The sequence below is a fragment of the Scophthalmus maximus genome, chromosome 9 (genome assembly GCF_022379125.1).
Source record: "Scophthalmus maximus strain ysfricsl-2021 chromosome 9, ASM2237912v1, whole genome shotgun sequence".
In the NCBI taxonomy this organism is placed as follows: domain Eukaryota; kingdom Metazoa; phylum Chordata; class Actinopteri; order Pleuronectiformes; family Scophthalmidae; genus Scophthalmus; species Scophthalmus maximus.
Window position 1 is genome coordinate 17,020,375 of NC_061523.1, and position 20,453 is coordinate 17,040,827.

At 42.0% G+C, this 20,453-nt stretch overlaps 2 protein-coding genes across 5 annotated transcripts; one reads left to right on the forward strand and one right to left on the reverse strand.

Moving 5' to 3' along the window:
* The first annotated feature begins 22 nt into the window (after nucleotides 1-22).
* Nucleotides 23-11,711, forward strand: lamp2 (lysosomal-associated membrane protein 2). Of its 3 annotated transcripts, none has more exons than XM_035650707.2 (9): nucleotides 23-218; nucleotides 2,651-2,766; nucleotides 3,194-3,404; nucleotides 3,494-3,655; nucleotides 3,751-3,983; nucleotides 4,093-4,212; nucleotides 4,620-4,674; nucleotides 4,765-4,935; nucleotides 10,473-11,711. In XM_035650707.2, exons 1-9 carry the CDS (start codon nucleotides 173-175, stop codon nucleotides 10,613-10,615), a joined length of 1,257 nt encoding a protein of 418 aa, XP_035506600.1. In that variant the 5' UTR covers nucleotides 23-172; the 3' UTR covers nucleotides 10,616-11,711. The 3 variants fall into 3 exon arrangements, with proteins under 3 accessions (XP_035506600.1, XP_035506599.1, XP_035506601.1); XM_035650706.2 differs by lacking the exon at nucleotides 10,473-11,711 and adding an exon at nucleotides 9,461-10,380 and having other exon boundaries at nucleotides 25-218; XM_035650708.2 differs by lacking the exon at nucleotides 10,473-11,711 and adding an exon at nucleotides 6,565-9,320 and having other exon boundaries at nucleotides 25-218.
* A 1,486-nt stretch (nucleotides 11,712-13,197) lies between these two features.
* Nucleotides 13,198-18,987, reverse strand: atp1b4 (ATPase Na+/K+ transporting subunit beta 4). 2 transcript variants are annotated; one of them, XM_035650711.2, is made up of 9 exons: nucleotides 18,754-18,987; nucleotides 18,475-18,540; nucleotides 17,599-17,815; nucleotides 15,934-16,062; nucleotides 15,696-15,800; nucleotides 15,129-15,328; nucleotides 14,503-14,559; nucleotides 14,302-14,394; nucleotides 13,198-14,217 (listed from the first exon to the last, which is right to left on the reverse strand). In XM_035650711.2, the coding sequence occupies exons 2-9, from the start codon at nucleotides 18,538-18,540 to the stop codon at nucleotides 14,056-14,058; spliced, it is 1,029 nt and encodes a 342-aa protein (XP_035506604.1). In that variant the 5' UTR covers nucleotides 18,754-18,987; the 3' UTR covers nucleotides 13,198-14,055. The 2 variants fall into 2 exon arrangements, with proteins under 2 accessions (XP_035506604.1, XP_035506602.1); XM_035650709.2 differs by having other exon boundaries at nucleotides 18,475-18,543.
* Between the last annotated feature and the right edge of the window lie 1,466 nt (nucleotides 18,988-20,453).

The window sequence follows — 20,453 nt, forward strand, 5'->3', positions numbered from 1 at the left end:
AGTTTAAAGCTGGACCGGGGTCCTCGCCGGCCCCGCTCCCTCGTCATATGACTCGCATTTCCTGGTACAGTCGGCGGCGGTTCGCTCAGCTCCAACACCACTGACCGAGCGTCCCGGCCGGGTATTTGTCTCATCTTCTCTCCGGCGACACTCCACGCTACCAGGCGAAGCCATGACCCGCTGTGCTGCATTCGTTCTGTTCTTCGCCTCCGCGATCGGTAAGACCCGTGTCGGGGATCGCTGTTTCAATCGGACCGATAAAGTGATTTTGAGGGGGGGGGGGGAAAGTGACGAAGTGACGTGAGAGAACTGCCGGGACTCCGCGGGCCTGGAGCTGCTGGGCTCCGGCCAGAGGCTGCTGGGAGGAGCGTTGAAGTCTCTGGTTCTTTTAAAACTCGTTGACATGTACACAGCTGCTCTGTCGGCGGTGAATGAACTGTATAGAAGACTCCAGAACCGTGTATCGGCTGTCGGGTGGAGGAGCAGTCCAGTCGAGCTGCGGCGCTAATGCGCTTTAGCTCCGTTGCTAATTGTTTCCTACGTCAACAACTTCAAGCCGACACAAGCAGACGATCGCGTGCAACGCACACGAAAAACACTTTCATCCACACAAGTGCCGTGATCTCAACCGCTGGGTATAAACCAAACTACCGCGTTCAAAGTGAACCGACAGAGCCAGTTTGAATAATAACATGACTGCTATTTCAAAACAAAGTGTTATCCAATCGGCTAGCTAGCTTAGCCGCTAGCTCGCCTATTGGACAACACTTGTTTTGAAAGCTGAAATTCGAGACGACGCCATTGGACTGGTGACGGCATTAGTCGGTGTGAAGCGCGTGTTTTCTCGGACAGACCGCGGTCGACGGAGTAACGCCGTACTCTCAACCCCCGCCAGGCACCAGTTACACCTCTTGTGTTGACCGGCTACGACAGTTAGCATTAGCATCTTGGCATTAGCACTAGTTGGGGGTTTACAGTGAGACAGCACGGGGCAGTTGTGCTCCAACAGATTGCCGATGATCCAACGCAATGTGGTCTGGCAAGTTGCCCGATGCAGCGGACATAAACGTGCACGTGATGATGAATCTATCACGATGACACGTAGCCGCCCTCACCATTCACCGTATGACTCGTCAACTACAGTGTCTTCTCTCGATAGTAGCTGCTGTTCATTAGGTCAGAGGTCTTGTATCTTATAGAACAGTACCCTGAATGCGATTACTAACATCCCAGAATCCTGGTACCAATCAGGTTTTATGTATACAGGTGTACACAGGGATGCGAACAACCAGGTCTCTGATGTTCCATGTATCTTGGAATAGAATGAATCCGGATCCCAATGTGCACGTGAACATCCTCAGTCCCGTTACTTTGGTTCCTTTAGTGTTATGAGAACGCCTCCGTAATTCAGGGTTTTGTGCGTGTAAGATTGAATATAACATCAATATTGGGCTACAACGATATTAATTTCATCGTTATGTAATCTGCTCCTGAATAAAATGTCAACATAAATTGGGGGGGGAAATGCTTATCACAGCTTCGACGTGATGTCCTCAAATATCTTGTTTTTGACTGACTTAAAGTCCAAAACCCAAAGATATTGACTTAACTTTTATCGTACATGACAAGAAGGATAAGGTGCAAATCCTATCATATGAGAAGCTGGAGCTTCAGGATGTGTAGAATTACTCACCCTTTCGATTTAAAAACGCCCAAAAACAAATAATCAATTTTCAAATTAGCTGTGGATACATGTTTTTCAGTCGATTAAAGTATTTGCTTAATTGTTTAATTGGCTCTACCTGTGCAAAATTCCAGACAAATTCAGAGTTCTCAATGAAAGTAAACTGTACAGAGAAATATCTGTGACATGGCACAGATTACATTCGCCACTGGCCAACCCTTTGCTCATGCAAGTATAATTTTCTATGTCCACTCCTCATAATAAAAATTTACCAGACCCGTTATCAGTGACTTTGACACGTGAGGAATCGAGTGCATGAATAAGACTACTGTTGGGTGAGGTGTAACTTGGTTAACCTTATGTCTCTCAATCTGTCACTTCAGTAAGAGTTAAAGTGATTTTATAGCTAGGTCACAAACATCTGTGTGGGTTTTAGTTCCTGTCAGCTGCTTTGTAAGTTGATGATACCTGGAGGTTGTGGCAGGCAGCTGTTGAGTTGATGACAGTGCATATTGATAAGATAAGATAAGATATACCTTTATTCGTCCCACAATGGGGAAATTTGGAAATTTAAACAACACATACTCAGGCTGACTGGACTTTGACCTCTCCCCTGTTATGACTGAGAATATTACTAGTGTTTTGTTGTCCCAACTTTGGATCATGTGATTCTTGTGTATTCAGCCTTAAAGTAATTGTGTGGGATATTATCATTTTACAGAGCGAAATTGGCTTTTTACATAAATTAGTCACTTATAATCGAGGCCTCGTGCCAACATTCTTACCATTTGGAAAATGGATAATTCACTGATCCAAGTAGTATTTGTAGCATTGGCTGACCAGATTAATTAATGTCAGAGGGAGGATTGTGTTACTGACCTGCTGGTTATTTGCCTGAAAATTTGAGTGATTGAGATATAGTCTTTCATATTGTTAAGAATAATAACTATGTCTTTTTTTATTCAGTCTTCCAGCCGTCACGAGGCGTTGAAGTTAATGTCACAGATGGACAAGATAAGTTGTGCCTCTATGCCAACCTGATGGTCCACTTCTCAGTCTCATATGAAGAAACTGCCAATAAGGTGAGTGTCTGGTCTTTAATCACTCTTGACCACGAGATATTCGACTATGACGAGTCATGTTGGGTATATTCACATCAGCCTATTCTTATTAAATTAAAGCAAAGCAGTTTCACTCTGCTTAGGCCACCAACGCGACTGTCAGACAACTCTTGTGGAAGCAAATGTCTCCGTGGGAAGGGGAAATAAAGGGAGTGCCGACAAAGCAAAATTGATTCATGCTTTTCAGCAATTCAGTTAGCACGTTTTCCTGGTGCATGTCCTGTAATTGTTATGGCCTTTGTGCTGTTAAAAGAAGTTCACAGAAATGTTTATAATTTTGAGAATGTTTTTAGACCTTCTGTCAGAATTGTTGTTGTGTTTTTTCTTGAGTTAAACATTAAATGTATATAATCATGTTCAATAAGGTTACGCTCTGCTGTCATTTCAGAGTGTAACAACTGGGTTTGAACTTTCTAAAGATGTCACAACAAATGGAAGTGAATGTGACGCCACAAGCTCAATGCTGAAACTTAATTTTGGAGACGGGCACTCCTGGAGTGTGAACTTCACCAGGAATGGAGATTGGTACCAGGCAGACTCTATCACCTTTTCCTACAATCTCAGCGACTCCACAGTCTTTCCAAATTCGCTCTCTAATGGTAACTTCTACGCCTCCCTGTGCCAGCAAAGTATACACGAGGATGAACTGCATTGCACTGATGCTGATGTGTTTTTGAATTTCCTTTAGAAACTAAATCTGTGACCGTGAAGCCTCAGATCGCAAATGTTGGCGTGGATACATGCTACTCCTGCAAGAGTAAAGACGTGATCTCTACTGATTTGGTCAATATGACACTGTCGGACGTGCTCATACAGGCTTTCGTCATTAACGGCAGCAAGAGTGAAATGAGTAAGTGCAGATGCAGCAACACATCTCATCCGGGCAGTAATGTTTCTCTTACGTTTTCACTTGATCTATTCTGTCTGTTTTTGTTCTTCGCACAGTATCGTCTTGTAGTGCTGATCAACCCACAACCTCAGCTCCACCGACCACACAAGCCACCAATGCAACCACTGATGCCCCGGTCACAAACGCCACTTCCACTGCCCCTCCTCCCACCACCACCCCAACCCCCACCCTCCCTCCACCCACAACTGGGAATTACAGCATCAAGTCTGATAACATCACCTGTCTGTTGGCCAACTTTGGCCTGCGGATTGGTTTCAAGCAAGGAGAGGTATGTTTATAAACAGGATCTTCATCAGTGATCATGTTTCCCAGGAGATTTACAGATGTTCTCCCATGGACACTGCTGATTTGATTCCCTTCTCTTACCCCTGGCATAGACATATCAGGAGATGAACCTCGAGCCCAACGCGACCACAGTCTCTGGATCATGCCGAGTCAACAGCAGCGAGCTACAGTTGGTGACCAACACTATGACCATCATGTTCACCTTCACCAATGTAAGCCCTTGAATGTATGCTGCTAATATCTATTTGTTAAAACAACACACGGTATTCTATCAACAAAATGGTAAATGTACATCAGAAGTGTGAAAGGCTGATAGCTGAATTGTTGAGATGCAAACCACAAAGGCAGGGATTCCCTGAGCGGCGACTCCCCTGTTGTAGTGTTAGTTACCATGCTACTTCTTATTTTTTCCTGAATTACCTTTACGTCTTCACCATCCCTGTTAAATTAAGGCATAAAATGCCCTAAACACACTTCAAGAAGGGAAATGTTTGTATCATGGAGGTTGGGCTCTGATTAGCTGATCCTTCGGTATCTAAGATAGCTGCCAGGGTCGTGTTTTTATTTTTTAAAAATGAATTACTTATTTTTCCCAAATTTGTCTATTTTCTTCTAACAGGACACAGCGAAATTCCACCTCCATGCTCTCAACTTCACCACAAAGTCGAGCTCTGGTAAGTAGAGGTATCACAGCTTCACACCCACATATGTTTTAGGCACCACACTGAGTTGTGCTGTTCATTTGATCTGTGTTTTATTTAAAGGTGTTGCGTTTAATGTGGCGAACTCCAACCTGAGTCTATGGGAGGCGGCTCTCGGCAGCTCCTACATGTGCAACAAGGAGCAGAACTACACCATCACCAGCCTGCTCAGCCTCTACACCTTCAACCTGCGAGTGCAGCCCTTTGGAGTCTCAAAGGGGGTTTTCAGTACAGGTAAGCGAATTTTTTTAAAGACCTCCAATCAAATATTTAAACTCGTTAACATGTCCATATGGTAATTTTTATATAATACATGGCAACAATGGGTGAAATAAGCAATCTACGCCACTGATGAGTGTTTCCACCTTAACTGCAATGTTACAATGACTGTATGAAAACGTACAGAATCAATAGTTGCAGGGTGGGGCTTCTCATATAGTACAAATTGCTCTTCTTCTTTATCTTCAGAGTTGGTTTCTGGTTCAAACATGTCTGTCTAAGTTACTCCCGTTTTACTGTTTACCGCTGTGTATCGAACAGTAGCCAGCAAAACAGAACACTAGCAGGGGTTTGTGTGTTTGATGAGCACTGCTCTGCTAACAAGGGCGAGATCAAACTTGTTTCATGTCCAGAGTCAGAAGGGAACATGGTTTTGTTTTATTTCATGACTTAAGAAAATGAAATGAGGCAGATGTTTTTTGTCTTGTTTGAAACTAACTAGATTTGAGTGTTAGTTTTGAACTAAGGTTGCTAAGTTTTTTTTTATACATATAGTTCCTTTGAACAACAAGGCATTTCAGAGTGTTTTATAGTAGACAAAAAGAAACACAATGAAGACATTTTTTAAAGTAGTAAAATTAAATATACAGTATGTAAAATATTATATATATATATATATATAATAAAATGAGCTAAAATAGAATAAGACAGAACAAGAAAATAGAAATGATAGTGCAAGATATCAATCCCAAAAGAAACAGAATATACATTTAAAATTGACTGATTGTGTATTTTCTGTATTAAATGTTTTACATCATTTTGCAGTATTGATAATCGCCATTAGAAAGACACATTTTGGTTGAATGTCCATGTTGTAAACATAAAGCCAAATATTTAAAATATTTTTTTTAAATGTGAATTTCCTGCACATGCATATCAATAGTTTAACACAGTTTGATCACTTGCCTTGTGGAAAATATGACGAACAACACTGTATTTATTGAGTATGAAGGGTTAAGTGCAGCCAAACTTTGACTGTTTATGAAATGTAGCATACTCCCTTCAGTGCAAACAGATGTAAAAAATGAAAAACAAGTGACCTCTGGTTAAATATCAGGTACATTTTTTTAAATAAAAGATGTGAAAAAAGACAATTGATATAAAATGTGGCACTGCACATTAAAATGTAGAGTTATTGTTATCTGTAGCACTTACGTGATTATTGTGGAACTGATACTGAAGAATAGTTGACTCATTTGAACAAGCTTTAGTCACAACTAGTGCACTTTTACTTCATATTAACATTAACCATGGGAAAGTGTTCATGCAGGATTATGTTACACAACTTTATTCTCATAACCCCTCATCACAAGTCAGGTGAGGGGTTGTTAGAGGCCGGACAGGTGAGAGTATTCGCTATTTCACAGGGAAAAGGTAGAAGCAAGAGAAAATTATCTCTTAAGACCCCTCAATTTTTTTCATGTCAAAGGTTAAATATTGTATTTTGGCACAGCTGGAAAGATCAACTGTCTTTTAAAATTGGAAATAATCTGAAGTGCTGTTCTGCTGCTTCACTCTTTGTCTGTTGTGACTCAGAAAATCATCACTGTTCCACCTGTTGACTGACTCTCTCTTTATCTGCAGCCCATGAATGTTCATTGGATGACAGCAGCATCTTAATCCCAATCATTGTTGGCGCTGCTCTGGCCGGCTTGATTCTCATTGTAGTGATCGCTTACGTGATTGGTCGAAGAAAGACTTACGTTGGATATCAGACCCTTTAAATCAATCCTGAAATACCACGGGGCTCCCAAGCCTGGTCCTTGCGGGGGGGTAAATTTAAATCTAAAATAAATCTCTTCAGGAAAAATAGATATCACTGTCTGTTGCTTTTGAAGTTATTAGTAATTACGAGACGCATAAAACAAACCCAGAACATTTTTGAATTACAGTTGCCTCAAGGGTCTTAAATGATGCAGCAAAAAGAGGATAGTAATCCATGTAAAGATGGAGGGTTTGGTGTAATTCTCAAGGACCAATCTTGTCTACCCCCAGTGTTTATGTTCCTTTTTTGTTTGTTTTCTGGATGTCTTGTCTTTCTTTTCTTTTTTGCTGTTTTTTTTTGTTGTTGATGTTCAAGTGCAAGATCCACACAACTTTTTTTTCCTATCCAAATTTTAAGTAATAATCACATGAAACGTGATATTCAGTATGCAGTATGTAGAGATCTCGGAGTGATACAGGTCCTGTAGGACTTCTACATTTAGAACAGTCCCTCGATATTTATTTTATTTTGTTTTAGCAAAAGATGTCTTACACTTTAAGTTTGTGTGTGTGATCCTGCACTTGCCATGCAGACATCCCCCCCTTTGTTTGCATCTGTCATCATTTTTTTTTGTGCACATTTAAGTTCTTTTACTTCCTTTTATGATTTGACTTTTGATCCCCATAATTACTCACTGTGAGACATATAGGAATCGAATATTTTACACCATTTAAACAGCATTTCCTTCACAAAAAATCAAAGAAAGATGGTCAAGCAGCTTTTTGTTTTCTTTGTTCCAAGAAATTCCTTAGCAAGTAATGGCAACATTCCATTTTGGAAAATTGTCAAAGGAAAAATATGCTTTAGCCCATGTTTGCCCCTGCAGAGCAGGAGGAACATTGGAATTATTGTTCTGAATTTGTGGCTCCAATCGTAGTAAGAATGTGTAATGTTTTAACATTAATAAACCTTTTTCATGGACGACATTTGGACATGTGCCAAGCAGTTTAAGTCCTGGTAGAACTAATGACAACAACGATGTTATTGATGTTATTAATTACACTGGTACTTCTCCTGCTAACAGAATGCCAACATGTCTGCTGTTGAAAAGATCTCTTGCTCTCGCACGTGTTCAAACTGAAAAGAAAAGTCAGCTTTCTTTTTTTCTCCCACTATGTTTTTGGCATTAGGTTTAGAAAAGGGATAGTATTAATAGGTCAGCAGAGACAATTCTGAATCCATGATGTATATACACAAAAATGCACTAAGATGCTCTTTATATTTTACATTGTGTCGAGACTATTGTCACATAATTATTCACCTCTGTAAAGGTCCTGGACTCTGAGGGCTGCAGCTGGGTCAGGGAACGTAAAAGACCCTGAAAACTTTAAATCAAAACTTACTTACTAGTTACTTTCAAATGTTTGTGACTCAGTTGAAATAAGGACAAAAAAAATAGGTTGACATTTTGGGAACGTCTTGTCAAGAGAAGATTGACACTCATGTCAGCCTGTTGAATATAAAGCTACAGCCAGCAGCTGTTAGCTTAGCTTCGCACAAAGACTGGTATGGATTGTATGACAAAGGAAATAAATAAGCGCAGTTCCGAAAATGTGAAACCATTCCCTTTTATCACCTCAGCTAGTCGGCCCCCTTAAGACAGCGTGGGAGTGGTTTTACCGCATTCTTTCGCAACCTGAGGAAACAACACCCACACCTGTCAAATGTTACAAAATCCAGACGTGTGCACCGAAATCGACAGAAAACGACAGAATCTCACGCGAAATAGACTCGACAGTCAGCAGAAGAGTTTGGTCCCACGTTTGGTTTTAAAGTAAGAAGGTGAAAGTAGGTTTTCAGGGTCTTGGAAGTCACTAGTCCAGTGCAGGTTTCAGCGACGCAGTGTCAGGGATGCAGGCAAGCCCGAGCATGTGTGTAGAAAGCTGATGGTTACACATTAGGTAGTAGCTGTGTATTGTTGCTTGATTCTGGCAGAAGTGCTGTGTTACCGTTTCATCTCTTCAAAGCAGACAGTAACCGAAGATGAACATGATTTAGAAATATTTTCATTTTTACGTTACGTATAACACTCGCTTTCCCAGGACATTGTACGTGTGTGTGAATAATTAGTTGTAAATCCAACGTGAGCTTTGACTTTTGCTTTGTGATTGTTGCTGTCCTGTGTGTTTCCGCTTTGTATAAACTCAGTTGCCTTAATTATGAAGATGGTTTTGCAGCACCAGAATGAATGTTTATGGGGTATGCATGTCTATTGTTCTCAATAAACCATCTACCTGGTTTTCATCATGGTCACAGTGCCTCTCTCAATCATAACTTCTCTTTGTTAACTCACTGATGCTGTTAACCTGGTTTGATTTGACTCATTGTTTTTATTCCCCTGTTCTCCGGTTGAGAACATTGCACACACACATGTTCAACAAAGGGAATTTTGTGCTGCAAGACCATCGTGTTAAAGATCAATTTATGTAATGTGGATACATATGACTGCTGATTTAATCCCCAATCTCACGCTGTTAGTTAGAAAAAATTGGATTTTCAAATTGTGTGTCAGGCCGAAGTGGAGCTTTTTAGTATTTTAAGATTTGTGGAAATAAAAATGAGCTGCTGCCCTGGACACCTGAGTAAATCTTTTTTTTGCATCTAATATCTTGGTTAGCAGGCTACAATCACGTTTCCTGCTGTCCATGCATCAATATTTATTTTAATAACAACTTGTAAAACGTTCACCTCTCTGCTTTCTTCACTCCCGTCTAGCGGAGGAGTGCCAGTCCGACGGGGAGAGCTTCCTCGTTCCCATAGCTGTTGGAGTTGCCCTGCTTGTTCTCATTCTTATCGTTCTTCTGGCCTATTTCATCGGGAGAAAGAGAAACATGGCCACCGGCTACGAGTCTTTCTAGTCAAATTTGCCACACTTTAAATCTTGACGCTACACAAAGGATAGTCGGGGAATCGCTGCCTGTTTGCCTCTCTGTCTTTTGACTAATTGTGGAAAAATTACCAACCATGTGTTGTTGTTGTTTCCATGTAGTGTTTGGTGCTTCTGACTTCCTAAATGTCTTAATGAAAGGGATAGTTTGACATTTTGGGAAATTTGCTTGTCAATTTTCATGCTGAGAGCTGCTTCACTTCACTTAACTTAACTTGGTAAATGGCTAGTGTGGGTCTTTCCAGAAGCAAAAATAAATAAAAAATAATTTCTGCTAACCAGTCACCTCTAAAGCACATTAAATAACATGTCACTTCTCATTTGTTTAATCCATACAAAATTAAACAGTGTAAAGAGTAAGTGCTAAAGTTTTAACAGGACTATTTATTGGCTTCTCATCGTGGTAATGATACATGACTCCCAACTCCAAAAATCCAGCACATAATAATTCTTGAAAAAACCTCAACATGTCACATTTTTACAGATCAATGAAATGATTTATATCATTCTAGTGAGCTTTAGAAGTGCAGGCAGGTAGACTTTGTTTCTTTGGACAGAGCCAGACATGAGTGGTGTCAGCAGGTTCTTTCAAGGCATCAGAGAGAGTCATGGTCACTTGATTTTCCCTTTTGAGCTTTTGGGATATTTCATGACCCTAATCGACACTTCACTTCCATTGTTGATTCCACTATTTTTTTTTTTCATAGGTTCCTCTCTCTTTGTGGCTGCCTCTCCTCTCCATTCCTCTCTCTCTCTCTAACCCTGTGTCGTTTCTCTGAGTTGTGTTTTCTCCTCCAGCCACTAACCTGCTGTCTCTGTCTCCTCTTTTCTGTCCGTCAGCTTACGAATGCTTCGTGGACTCTGATTTGAGCTTTTTGGTGCCCATTGCAGTGGGCGTGGCACTCAGCTTCCTAATCATCCTTGTGCTTATCTCTTACCTGATTGGCCGGAGGAAGAGTCGCACTGGCTACCAGTCTGTATAATCCAACCCAGCTGCTTCTACCTCTGACACCTTTCCGACCCTCACAGCTCTGCTCCCGACCACTCCCCTGCCCATCAGTGCATCAAACGCATCCCAGGTTTCTGCTTCCTCTTTTTTTTTTCTCTCTCTCTTTCCCGCGATGAAGCACTATCTCCCTGAAAATAACCTTCAGCTTATTCCTCGTACCCAGTTTAGAATTTGTCCCAGCAGCCACCCCACTGGTTTTTCTTTGTTTTGCGCCGATGCCGATGACTTAATCAAATACCAAGACGTTCATGATCGATATTGCATCATTTGATTATAGATTGCATGTTTTAAAAGTTCAATTTATGGCTGTGAGTAGCCGTCCACCCCCTCCCCCTCCTCCAGAGAGAGAGAGGGTTTTTTCCTCTCAGTTTCTGTGCTGTATAATAGTAAATGTGTAAATTACTCTCTTGTATAGAATGAATGACATATATTTGATGACGTGAATGTACTGAGCAGGCTAATGGATCCACTGTCATCATCCCTATCCCAGGTACCACTGTTTTCTTTAACCTTCACATAAATTAACAGCTAAATGAAACTGTTGCACCTACGAGTCACCTAACTGTAGCTTGAGGAAAGGGACACTAACTTATCAAGACACTTTACCAGCTTTGGGGACCAGGTTTTGGAAAACGTTTGAGGTCACGTTTATGCGTTTCTGTCGCTCTTGTAAGGGAGATTTAAGATTTATTTTATAAAAATGTGCACATTCTCGCAAAAAAAGGTTTACATGTTTGTATTTAATGAATTCATTGTTGTGTTGTTCCTTCTGATTTAATTTAATTTGAACAACTAAACATTGGTTTGAGGAAGATCTCTACACTAACCTCCATGTGAGGTACAGGAACATTCACAGCATGAGCAGTTCCACTCGTATATCCTCTGCCACTTTTTTTTTTTCAGTTTAAATGATCTTCGGTTCATCCCACAACCTCTCCCCCAACAGTATGTGCCTTTCTGTTGTGCACCTCTGACTTGCTTGCTTGAATTTTGTCTCCATCTGATGAAGAATGTGATGATGAGCTTGTTTAACACAAGCAGGGAGCAAATTAAATAAACTTTTGTTCTTGTTTTGTATCGTTGTCATTTTTGTACTTTAGGTGCACTTTTTAAAATTGGTGCGTGCTGAAATTAACATAATTTCTTTTAAAGCTACAGTGTTATATTTGGAGGGATCTGGTCTCAACCAACCGAGAACCCTAACTGCAACCGTATTCATCACGACGAAGCAAACATGGCGGCGTACACGGAAGTCTGGTCCGCCTCACGTAACTATAATTAACTCATTCAAAGTTTAAGAAAGGTGATTATACATATATAAACACATTTTTAAAGACAATATATTCAATTTCTGTTAAAAATATTACACGCTAAAGCTTTAAGTAGGTGTTTTACCAGAATTACAGCAATATTTGTGAAGTGGGTGGTATTTACTTTTCATGTAAATAAAATAATGTAATGTTAAATCTAAGTCTAAATGTTAAAACTGTGGAGCAAAAGGAAAGAGGAGAAAGATTTCATATTCATTGAAAATCCAAAAGGTGGATATAAAATGCACAAAAAACAGCAGGTCTCTTTATAGAGCTTTTCTTTTGTGAGTTTGCATACTAGCCATAGACTGTACAGAACAGCTACATATTTAATTTCACCACAGTTAAATTCAACATTTAAAATTTAGAGTTATTACACATTTAGATTTCACATTTTGAGTAAGATTGAATACTTTTTTTTTCACAGGAAAGTTCATAGTGGCTAAAAGCCACTGATAATTCCAGCACGTGCCACTTAACGATCAGAACACACTTTAAAATTTAGTTTTCTGCTTCTACTGTGAATTTGAAGAGCAGGAGTGTCAGAGTCTTGTGACAAAACTGAATTCAAAGGTTAACTGCAGCGATGGGTCCGTTCAACTTTGGTCTACGACAAGCTTTTTATAACCTGTAATGGGACACTGAGGGGTGACTCTCCCTCCAGCTGTTACACTCTCTCACACTTATACTCATTAGCTTTTTTACGCAAACCGGGCCTGCATGTTTTTTTGAAGGTGACAAATTACAGACATCAACATAAAACTTTGTCTGCAGGCAGAAAGTTTTGCATGTCCCCCTGCAGGATGAACCCTGGTAACGTTGATAATCCCTTTAATTTTCATCCAGTACCACCACCACCAAAGTCATTGTTGCAACACTTTGTTTTATGACCAAATACCTGCAATATCAATGACATTCCCATCATCGTCCTCGGCTGTTACTGCTAACGAACATTGCCACTAAATCTAGTGCATATGAGTTCACATTGTATTTAACCATGTTATACAGCAACCACAAGTAAAGTTTAAATATCTGCAAAAGACTTCTGAAATGTCGTCACTTAAAAATGTTTCATAAGATTGGTAAAAGACAGTGAAAACGGGAAGTCCATGTATTTAGTCCAAAATATAACTATACTGCATTTTACTAAGAATTACAGATGTCAGATGTTGAAAGACTAATAAAAAAATGTAATACACAATTGATGAAGACTATTAGTTTCATGTGGAATAAAACTTACAGTGTATACCAGACCATTGTATTTATTATAAGAACTATAATAGGAATAAATACAACATTTATATAGGTTAAGTAGTACTGTTCAGGCAGGATTAATACTACCACAAAAGTTATAAATTTCAAAACGATATAGACCTTTCATAAACTATTTCACAGTACAGTATTCTCTTTATTGATCAGTCTTGTGTAGTATTCCATTTTCATGTTTTTACAAAAAAAGCAAGAAGCGATACTTTATCATAAATGTATACTTCTGCTCTATTCAACAAAAATATACTAAGAGTGTATTTGCAGTCATTATGTCTTTTTTTTACTGTGTAAGTACAGTACAAGTCCTGCTTTCAGTGTTTGCATGATACTTCTTTGAATTCTTACAATATACATGTTTGAAAAATATAAAGCAAACAAATTAGTACACGTTGTCGCACAAGATGTGCACACAAAACCGTAATCTAACCGGACAAAACAATATTTCTAATCACCTATTCAAATTTTAAGTCATAATTGGATTTGCATAGCCAGAAATGCTAACTAGTGGGCATGGTTGTGATTTAGTTTGATTAATCTCGCTAATCATTACAAAAATATCAGGAACTGAATTGTAACTCACTCAACGTTTGTTGTGGGTGCGGGTGCCAGTGTCACGCTCAAGGCACAAAGACGCAACAGAAAGACGAAGAGTAAAAACCTACTTCTTGAGAAATTTGTTTCACAGCAGAAGACATGGATCTTTTAAGTGAAAGATGAGAAGAGGGAAATTACATATTTCATGGAAAAATAGTGGTTGGACGTAATTTTTTTTTTCCTTGTACATTTTCCAGCCTCATTGTCACAGGAACATCCTTCTTGCAGCGATGTGTTTGCCTTAAGCTCCGACCTCCAAGGAGAAGGTCACACTCCCCTGATAGCGGTCAGTGGGTGAGTTGTTGATGATGCCCTCTCCATTCAGCTTGCATTGTACTTGGATGTGGGTGTCGTACTGCACCCCTGCGAAACGCACAGCCACCACCGGGGAGGAGTAGTTTACCTGCGACGGAAGGGACACTCGAGGTTAAGACCCGACAGCTGAATACACACAGCAATAATCCACAGTGATGCAACTGTCACTCACATGTCTCTGCTTCCCATAGTACGGGTAGTACTTCAAGTCAAAAATGCTTTTAGGGAAAAACTGGAGTTCTCCCACGGCTTCGGGTGGTCCTTTCTGCAAGAGGAGAAGGATTTACACTCACACTTGCTCACGTGACACAGTACCGACATTTTCTACGCATTGTTGTAATACTGGAGATAAAAGTGTTGATGGTTTTTGTACCTTTACTCCACAGGTCACATTTACTGGTTTACCCTGGCCAGGCAAGTAACCGAGAATCTACGGAAGAGTAACAATAGTGAGAAGTGTCCAACAAAACGGGGAAAAAATTAAATTTAATTTCTTTATTTTCGTTCCATATTTATATTTGTTGTGTATTCAAACTGACAAAGACCTTATGAGTCAAAAGAAATGCAATGCAATTCAAATCTATGGACAACCTCTCTCTTTTTTTTGTATGGAATTTAATTTAATCCTGCAATTATTTTATACATGCACACCCCTTTTTTCAGCCTGAAATATATATATATATATGTACACATATATAATTTCTTAATATATAAATAATCCAAGTGTATTTTTAACTCCACCAAAATTTCCAGTGTAGAGCTGCAAGTTACCATTCAAAATATTAACCCAGACACGGTCGTCAGGTCATCCTCTTCCTGAAATGGCCACAAGATGTCTCTCGCTGAGAAAACTGTGGTATTCAGCTGTACAGTAACAGTGTGTGCGTCTGCGGTTTGAGGCCCCCCATTTTATTTATTTATTTATAGTGCTGGTATACATAACGGTACTTTTTAAAAGTGTATTGTTTTGCAGGTTTTGGTGACCAACACTCGCCTCACCCGGTTCATTCGAAGGAGGACGCATGGCCTTCCCTGAGAGTAGCCATAGTGGGGGTCCTGCATCCCCGAACAGTCCCCCAGCCAGGACCTCTTGAACTGACAGGCCTTCCGCTCTGCACTCTCCTCCAAGTCGTCCTGCATGAAGTATCTGTCCTGAGTGCAGCGAATATTCCTCTTCTCCTGAGTGCCATCATTGTACGCTGCAAATGAAGATCCGGGAGAAAGAGGGCAGGGAGGGAGGGAGGGAGAATGAGAGAGGAAGGGCATAAATAAATCTTTGCCACAGCAGTGCCATGCCAGACTCAGGCCTCTGATTAAGGAAGCTTGACAAAAGTGGGGTGTGAAAGAAAAAGGAGGCCACTGAATGGCTGCACTCTGCCGACAAAGCGGCTTCCCTTCCCAGCATGCCCTGCAGGATCCAAACGGAAAAAGAGGACAAAGGTAGTGAAGATGAGGATTAACTCGTTTGGTGCCTGCTTCAACGTTGAACAAACTCAACAACCCCATCAGACCACCCCCCCCCAAAAAAAACGTTAACATGATCCCACGCGACCGCCAATGACTCACGTCGTAAATATTCATCCATCGACCTGGCGTACTTCTTCCAGGACTTGCGATCAGAGGCGTTGAAGGCGATGTCTTGGCCTTCGAGATGCGGGGCCATCGTCATACCTGCCAGTGGAGACCCAAAGACAGTCAACTGTGCCGAGTCTCAAGTAAGAAGCGGCAGACAGAAGGACGTGTCGAGCAGAGAGACGAGAGGAAAGTGACAGTGGAGAGGTCTGAGGATCTGGGTTATATTTACCTGGTGGCATCACTCTGTCGTTGAGGGTTGGATGGTAGGGACTAATAGACCACATGAGGCAAAACATGCAGCCGCCAAACATGGCTGCAAGAAACAGATAAAGTGCAGCGTAGAAGAGGAGGATGAGGCCTGAAAGACAGAAGGTACAAAGATGAATCATTATGGTGTTTGCACAAAAGTGGCTGTACATTACAGGCTAAATATCTACTGTATCAACAGGTTATGACTCTGATTCGAGGAGAGGAAAACAATGAGCCATGAGTTTTGCTCAGACTGTGTGATCTGGCTGGACTCCAGCAACTGTCCTCGACCAGGACGGTCACTGATTTGTTCACTCATACAAAAGCAGAGCCATCCCAACATGTCTGGACCTGTAAGTAACTCCAATCATTTTATCCAATAGATTTTAATTTTTTATGTTTTCAACCCCATAACAAACAAACCCTGAGAACTGGGATTGTTCTTCATTTTTTCAACTAACAGTCCATTAGCAACTAATCAAGCTAGACGTGTCCTAAATTAAGTGGCTTTTGCTGTGCAGACAATTTCACAGGGGACTTGCTGCAGCCAGCCCTTGCGTCCCCAGAGCCACAAAGGACTTTCTGTTTCAGCTCAGTGAGAATTCTCCCAGCTGTCCTTTCACTCAGGAACACAGTGAACCTCCGGTTGCCATCGTAGTGAAGGTCTTTTGCAGCCATAGAGGCCCGGCCAGCTCCAAGGAGCCCCGATCACCCCACTCTGGTATTGTGTCCCCTCTTACACACTCGTCTCACAAGACACACAGCACAGGCTTTTTTTCAGCCGACACATGGGCCCCCACTCTTCCGCAAGTGGGCACACACTGGTTATGTAGCCGAAATGAGCCCTGAGCCCTGCCTGGGATTCAGGGGTCGCGCCTCATGCGAGTAACACACACTTTCCTTGGATATTCTCTCTACACTCAGTTGGATCATGTTAGCCATTGTGTACAGTGGATCGGAGGGAGGGGGCTCAGCGGCGTCACCCTGGAATACCAAGAGGCTGCTCCATCATCATTGACTCAACAAACTCGTCCAGTCTGTCGACTCGTGCCAAAAAGTTTTGCCTGCGCCAAAGCTTGATTTGGCAGTGAGCTCTATGGGGGGGGGAGAAAAAAAAGACATGAGCATCGCTACGTGTTTTACTGCAACTGCGGGGCCGTGAGCATGTTAGGTTCAGCGACGAGGTCGCCGAGGCTTTGGGAAAGAGGCAGTGGAGAGCATGGTAAGATGTGGAGGAATGTGGTTCCTGGCCAATGCGAGGCCCGGAACAGTGCGCTCCCGCTGGGGACACGTCCCCAGGCAGTCTGTTTTTGTCAGGACACTCTGAATTGTCCATGCACCTATGTAAACATTGAGCATGAGGACACACACACAGACACACACACACACACACACACACACACACACTCACAGCACAGTGAGCTGAGTCACTGGACTGGAGAGACATTTTTCACCCCTAAACTATCCCCCGAGTGCATCTTTTAAGACATTAGATCACCGTGCCTCTTAACCATTTCAACTGTGATGCACTCAACTTTACATGTGGAATTTTTGGACGTATGCTGCATAAATAATGCATGAATAAAGTGCCCCCCCCCCCCCCCCGTCCCAACAACCCTCAGCCTCTCTTTTTTCATCAACTCACTCCAGCTCTTTCCAGAGCGGCCCATGAATTCGTTGGTCTCTGCGTTCCACAGGTACGTCTTCACGTCGTCTATCTTCTGGTGGAGCGTCCTCTTGGGTAGCGGCCTGCGCTTCCATCTCTCAAAGTTCAGGTCTTCTTGCTCTAGAGGCTGGTGCTCGGCCAACTCCTCCTGCTCTTCCTCCAGCTCCTGGCCATGTTTGAGCATCACTTTGTGGGGCTGGTGGAAAGGAGAAGAGAAAAAGCCCTCACCACACATGTTTCTCGGCTGCTGTACGTCGCTGCTGTCAACCCTACGTTCTTTGCAAATCACTGCCGGGGAAAAAATGTCATGCCTCCTGATCCAAGTATGACCGATAAGGTAAACCGCCGGAGAGTGCTCTGCATATTAATGGACATCGCACTGATGTGTCCTGTCCCCCCGTTTCTGCAAATTATAAACCCGCTGGTGACCTTTCTGCCTCTCGTTGGGAGAGCTGACCTCCCCTGAGTGGACCCTCCTGCTTGGAGCAGCAGCTGCAGACAGCAGAGCTGGAGGGTGACTCTGACGGCCAGATGTTACTCACTGACTCTCAGCATCCGCAGGCCAGGACACACAGACTCCAGAGGAGCCGCAGGACACTTGTGAGTGTCACCGGAAAAAGTTCCTACATTTGTGAAAGCTTTGACCCAGTAATGATTAATAATTGTATTCATCTGCCGGTTCATTTTTAAAAAGGCTATTGAGAGCTTTCGGTTTTGTTCTATAGTCAATGATAACAGAGAAAGGAAAGAATGAATCTTTCCTCTTCCGGAAGATTGTTCCTAATGGCTGCATCCGCTTCAGTTTAACAAAGTTGTCAGAAAGTTCTACGTTTTCCATTAAATGTCAGCACTTACAGGACTTGGTGGATGATTTTTAAGGAGCGTCTCTTCAGCTCCTCCCTCTGTGGAACTGGGCTCCATCTTCTTCACACAGAGAGAAAAAAGGTACTTGTGAAAACCGACCACATCCACCGTGCCGCACCTGCACACTCGCCAAAGTGCGACAACAGTTTCAAGACTTATCAGTTAAAAAAAATTTAAAAAAAACGCCAGGCTATTTGAGTCACTGAGAAATAACACTTGTTAAGTCAATATCAAAGACAATTTCAATGGAGAAGAAAGAATTCGACATACCTGATGTTTTTTTCTTTTTCAATAAAAACGCAGATTAAAATGTGGTGGGGGGGAAAAAATCTCTTGAGGAGAGAGAGACAGAGAGAGAGAGAGAGAGAGAGAGAGAGAGAGAAAATGATGTTTGTCAAAAAGTGTTTGTGGATTTCATTAGAAGGTTCTAGGCTCGCAGAGGGGACCGGGCGGTGGGAACCTCCTTCAGCCAGGCGCGCATCATAGTGAATGACCGGCGGGGAGAGGACCAGCTGAGGGTGGGATGCAAAGTGGGGTTTTTTTGTCCCAGTGACGTTTGGCAGCGGCCCTGGACCTCAGCGCCGGATTCATTCTGCACACGCACACCACCGACCATTGTCTGCTCCGTGGACTCCAACTGATTCAAATGCTGAATACAATATTTATGGCTTATCCCCACACAAGACTCACTCACGCAGCCACTGGCTGGCTGCACTACTGTACGCGCACAGAGACACTGGAACAATTCAGGTTTTTCCTCTCTCCAACTTTTTTTATTTTTTATTGCTTTTATCGATCGAGCGTTTGTCTCGCGTGACGCGAATGCTTCATACATCCAATATCATGTCATTGGGAGTATTGTGCCTGCACATGCATGCAAAGCAAACCAGCTGCCAGCGCCATACACTCCTGCAGCAGCTTCACCAGCCTCCCTCCGGTGAGGTTCAAGTAGTCCTCGTCCTGGTCCTCTCTGCACTCCGGTCACGTAACGCCCTGTTACCCCGTGTAAAAGTGGGAGAGGGGGGCGCGGGGGGGGGGGGGGGGGGGGGGGGGGGGGTCTTCTCCTTCTTCTTCTTACTTTGCATGAAAAGAGAAATTGCGTCATGGAAAAAAATCTGTTCTTTGAGATATGCGCGGTAAAAAAAAACGTGCGTGTGTTTAAGTGTGCGATGTGTGTGTGTGTGTGTTTTACAGTAAAGGACAATATTTCTTCTCACGGTGCGAAGACGTTTGCAGAGAAGCAAAGGCCAACAGAGCAATGTTGCAGGGGGTCGACGAGAGGCGATCATGTCCTGCACCTCTCCATCTCCATGCAGAGTAGTGATCTACAAATGCTTTTGTAATCTCCTTCTAATTAGAGATATGCATACATTTTCCCTGTATGTGGGCTACAGATGAATTTGGCACGGACAGCTCCAGAACAGTTGCTTTGGATCTGTCCAGGGTCCCCGGGTCACAGATGGGCTGCAGGGCCACACACACACACACACACACACACACACGTATATAGTCTTAATATACATATATAATTATTATTTATATATATATATATATAGTTGTGTTACGTTTTGGTTTATTTCTTTAAATCATGTGCAGTGCAATAGCTGAATCTGAATCTATCTATCAAGTATGAGATACATTGTGGGCTATTTGAGTTCACATTTCAATAAAAAGGTCTAAATTATGCTTTAAACACGCGTAGACATGGGTGGGGAATCATATAGCCTGTTTAGTTATATATTATTTCGTGGTTGGATACCAGATCAAACTTCCTGAAATTACAGCCCTGTTGATATGGCAGACAAAATTCCAACCACCTCGAAAAAAAGGGAAAAAAAGATGCAGCACCACAGGACACAAATAACTACACATAGATAGAAAGGGGGGACAGATACTTCGAGGTAAAAAAAACAAACATGCAAGAGCAATTAAATGACATGGTAAGTAATAATCATACAGTACCCACGTGG

Excerpts from the sequence above, each read along its gene's own strand:
- lamp2 (XM_035650707.2), top strand. The coding sequence starts at position 173 with ATGACCCGCTGTGCTGCATTCGTTCTGTTCTTCGCCTCCGCGATCG. Across the intron at positions 219-2,650 it reads GTTCTTCGCCTCCGCGATCG|TCTTCCAGCCGTCACGAGGC; the intron begins GTAAGACCCGTG and ends TTTTTTATTCAG. Across the intron at positions 3,656-3,750 it reads CGGCAGCAAGAGTGAAATGA|TATCGTCTTGTAGTGCTGAT; the intron begins GTAAGTGCAGAT and ends TTCTTCGCACAG.
- atp1b4 (XM_035650711.2), bottom strand. The coding sequence starts at position 18,540 with ATGGAGCCCAGTTCCACAGAGGGAGGAGCTGAAGAGACGCTCCTTAAA. Across the intron at positions 15,329-15,695 it reads GATGGATGAATATTTACGAC|CGTACAATGATGGCACTCAG; the intron begins GTGAGTCATTGG and ends CTTCATTTGCAG. Across the intron at positions 14,218-14,301 it reads ACTATGGGAAGCAGAGACAT|GTAAACTACTCCTCCCCGGT; the intron begins GTGAGTGACAGT and ends CTTCCGTCGCAG.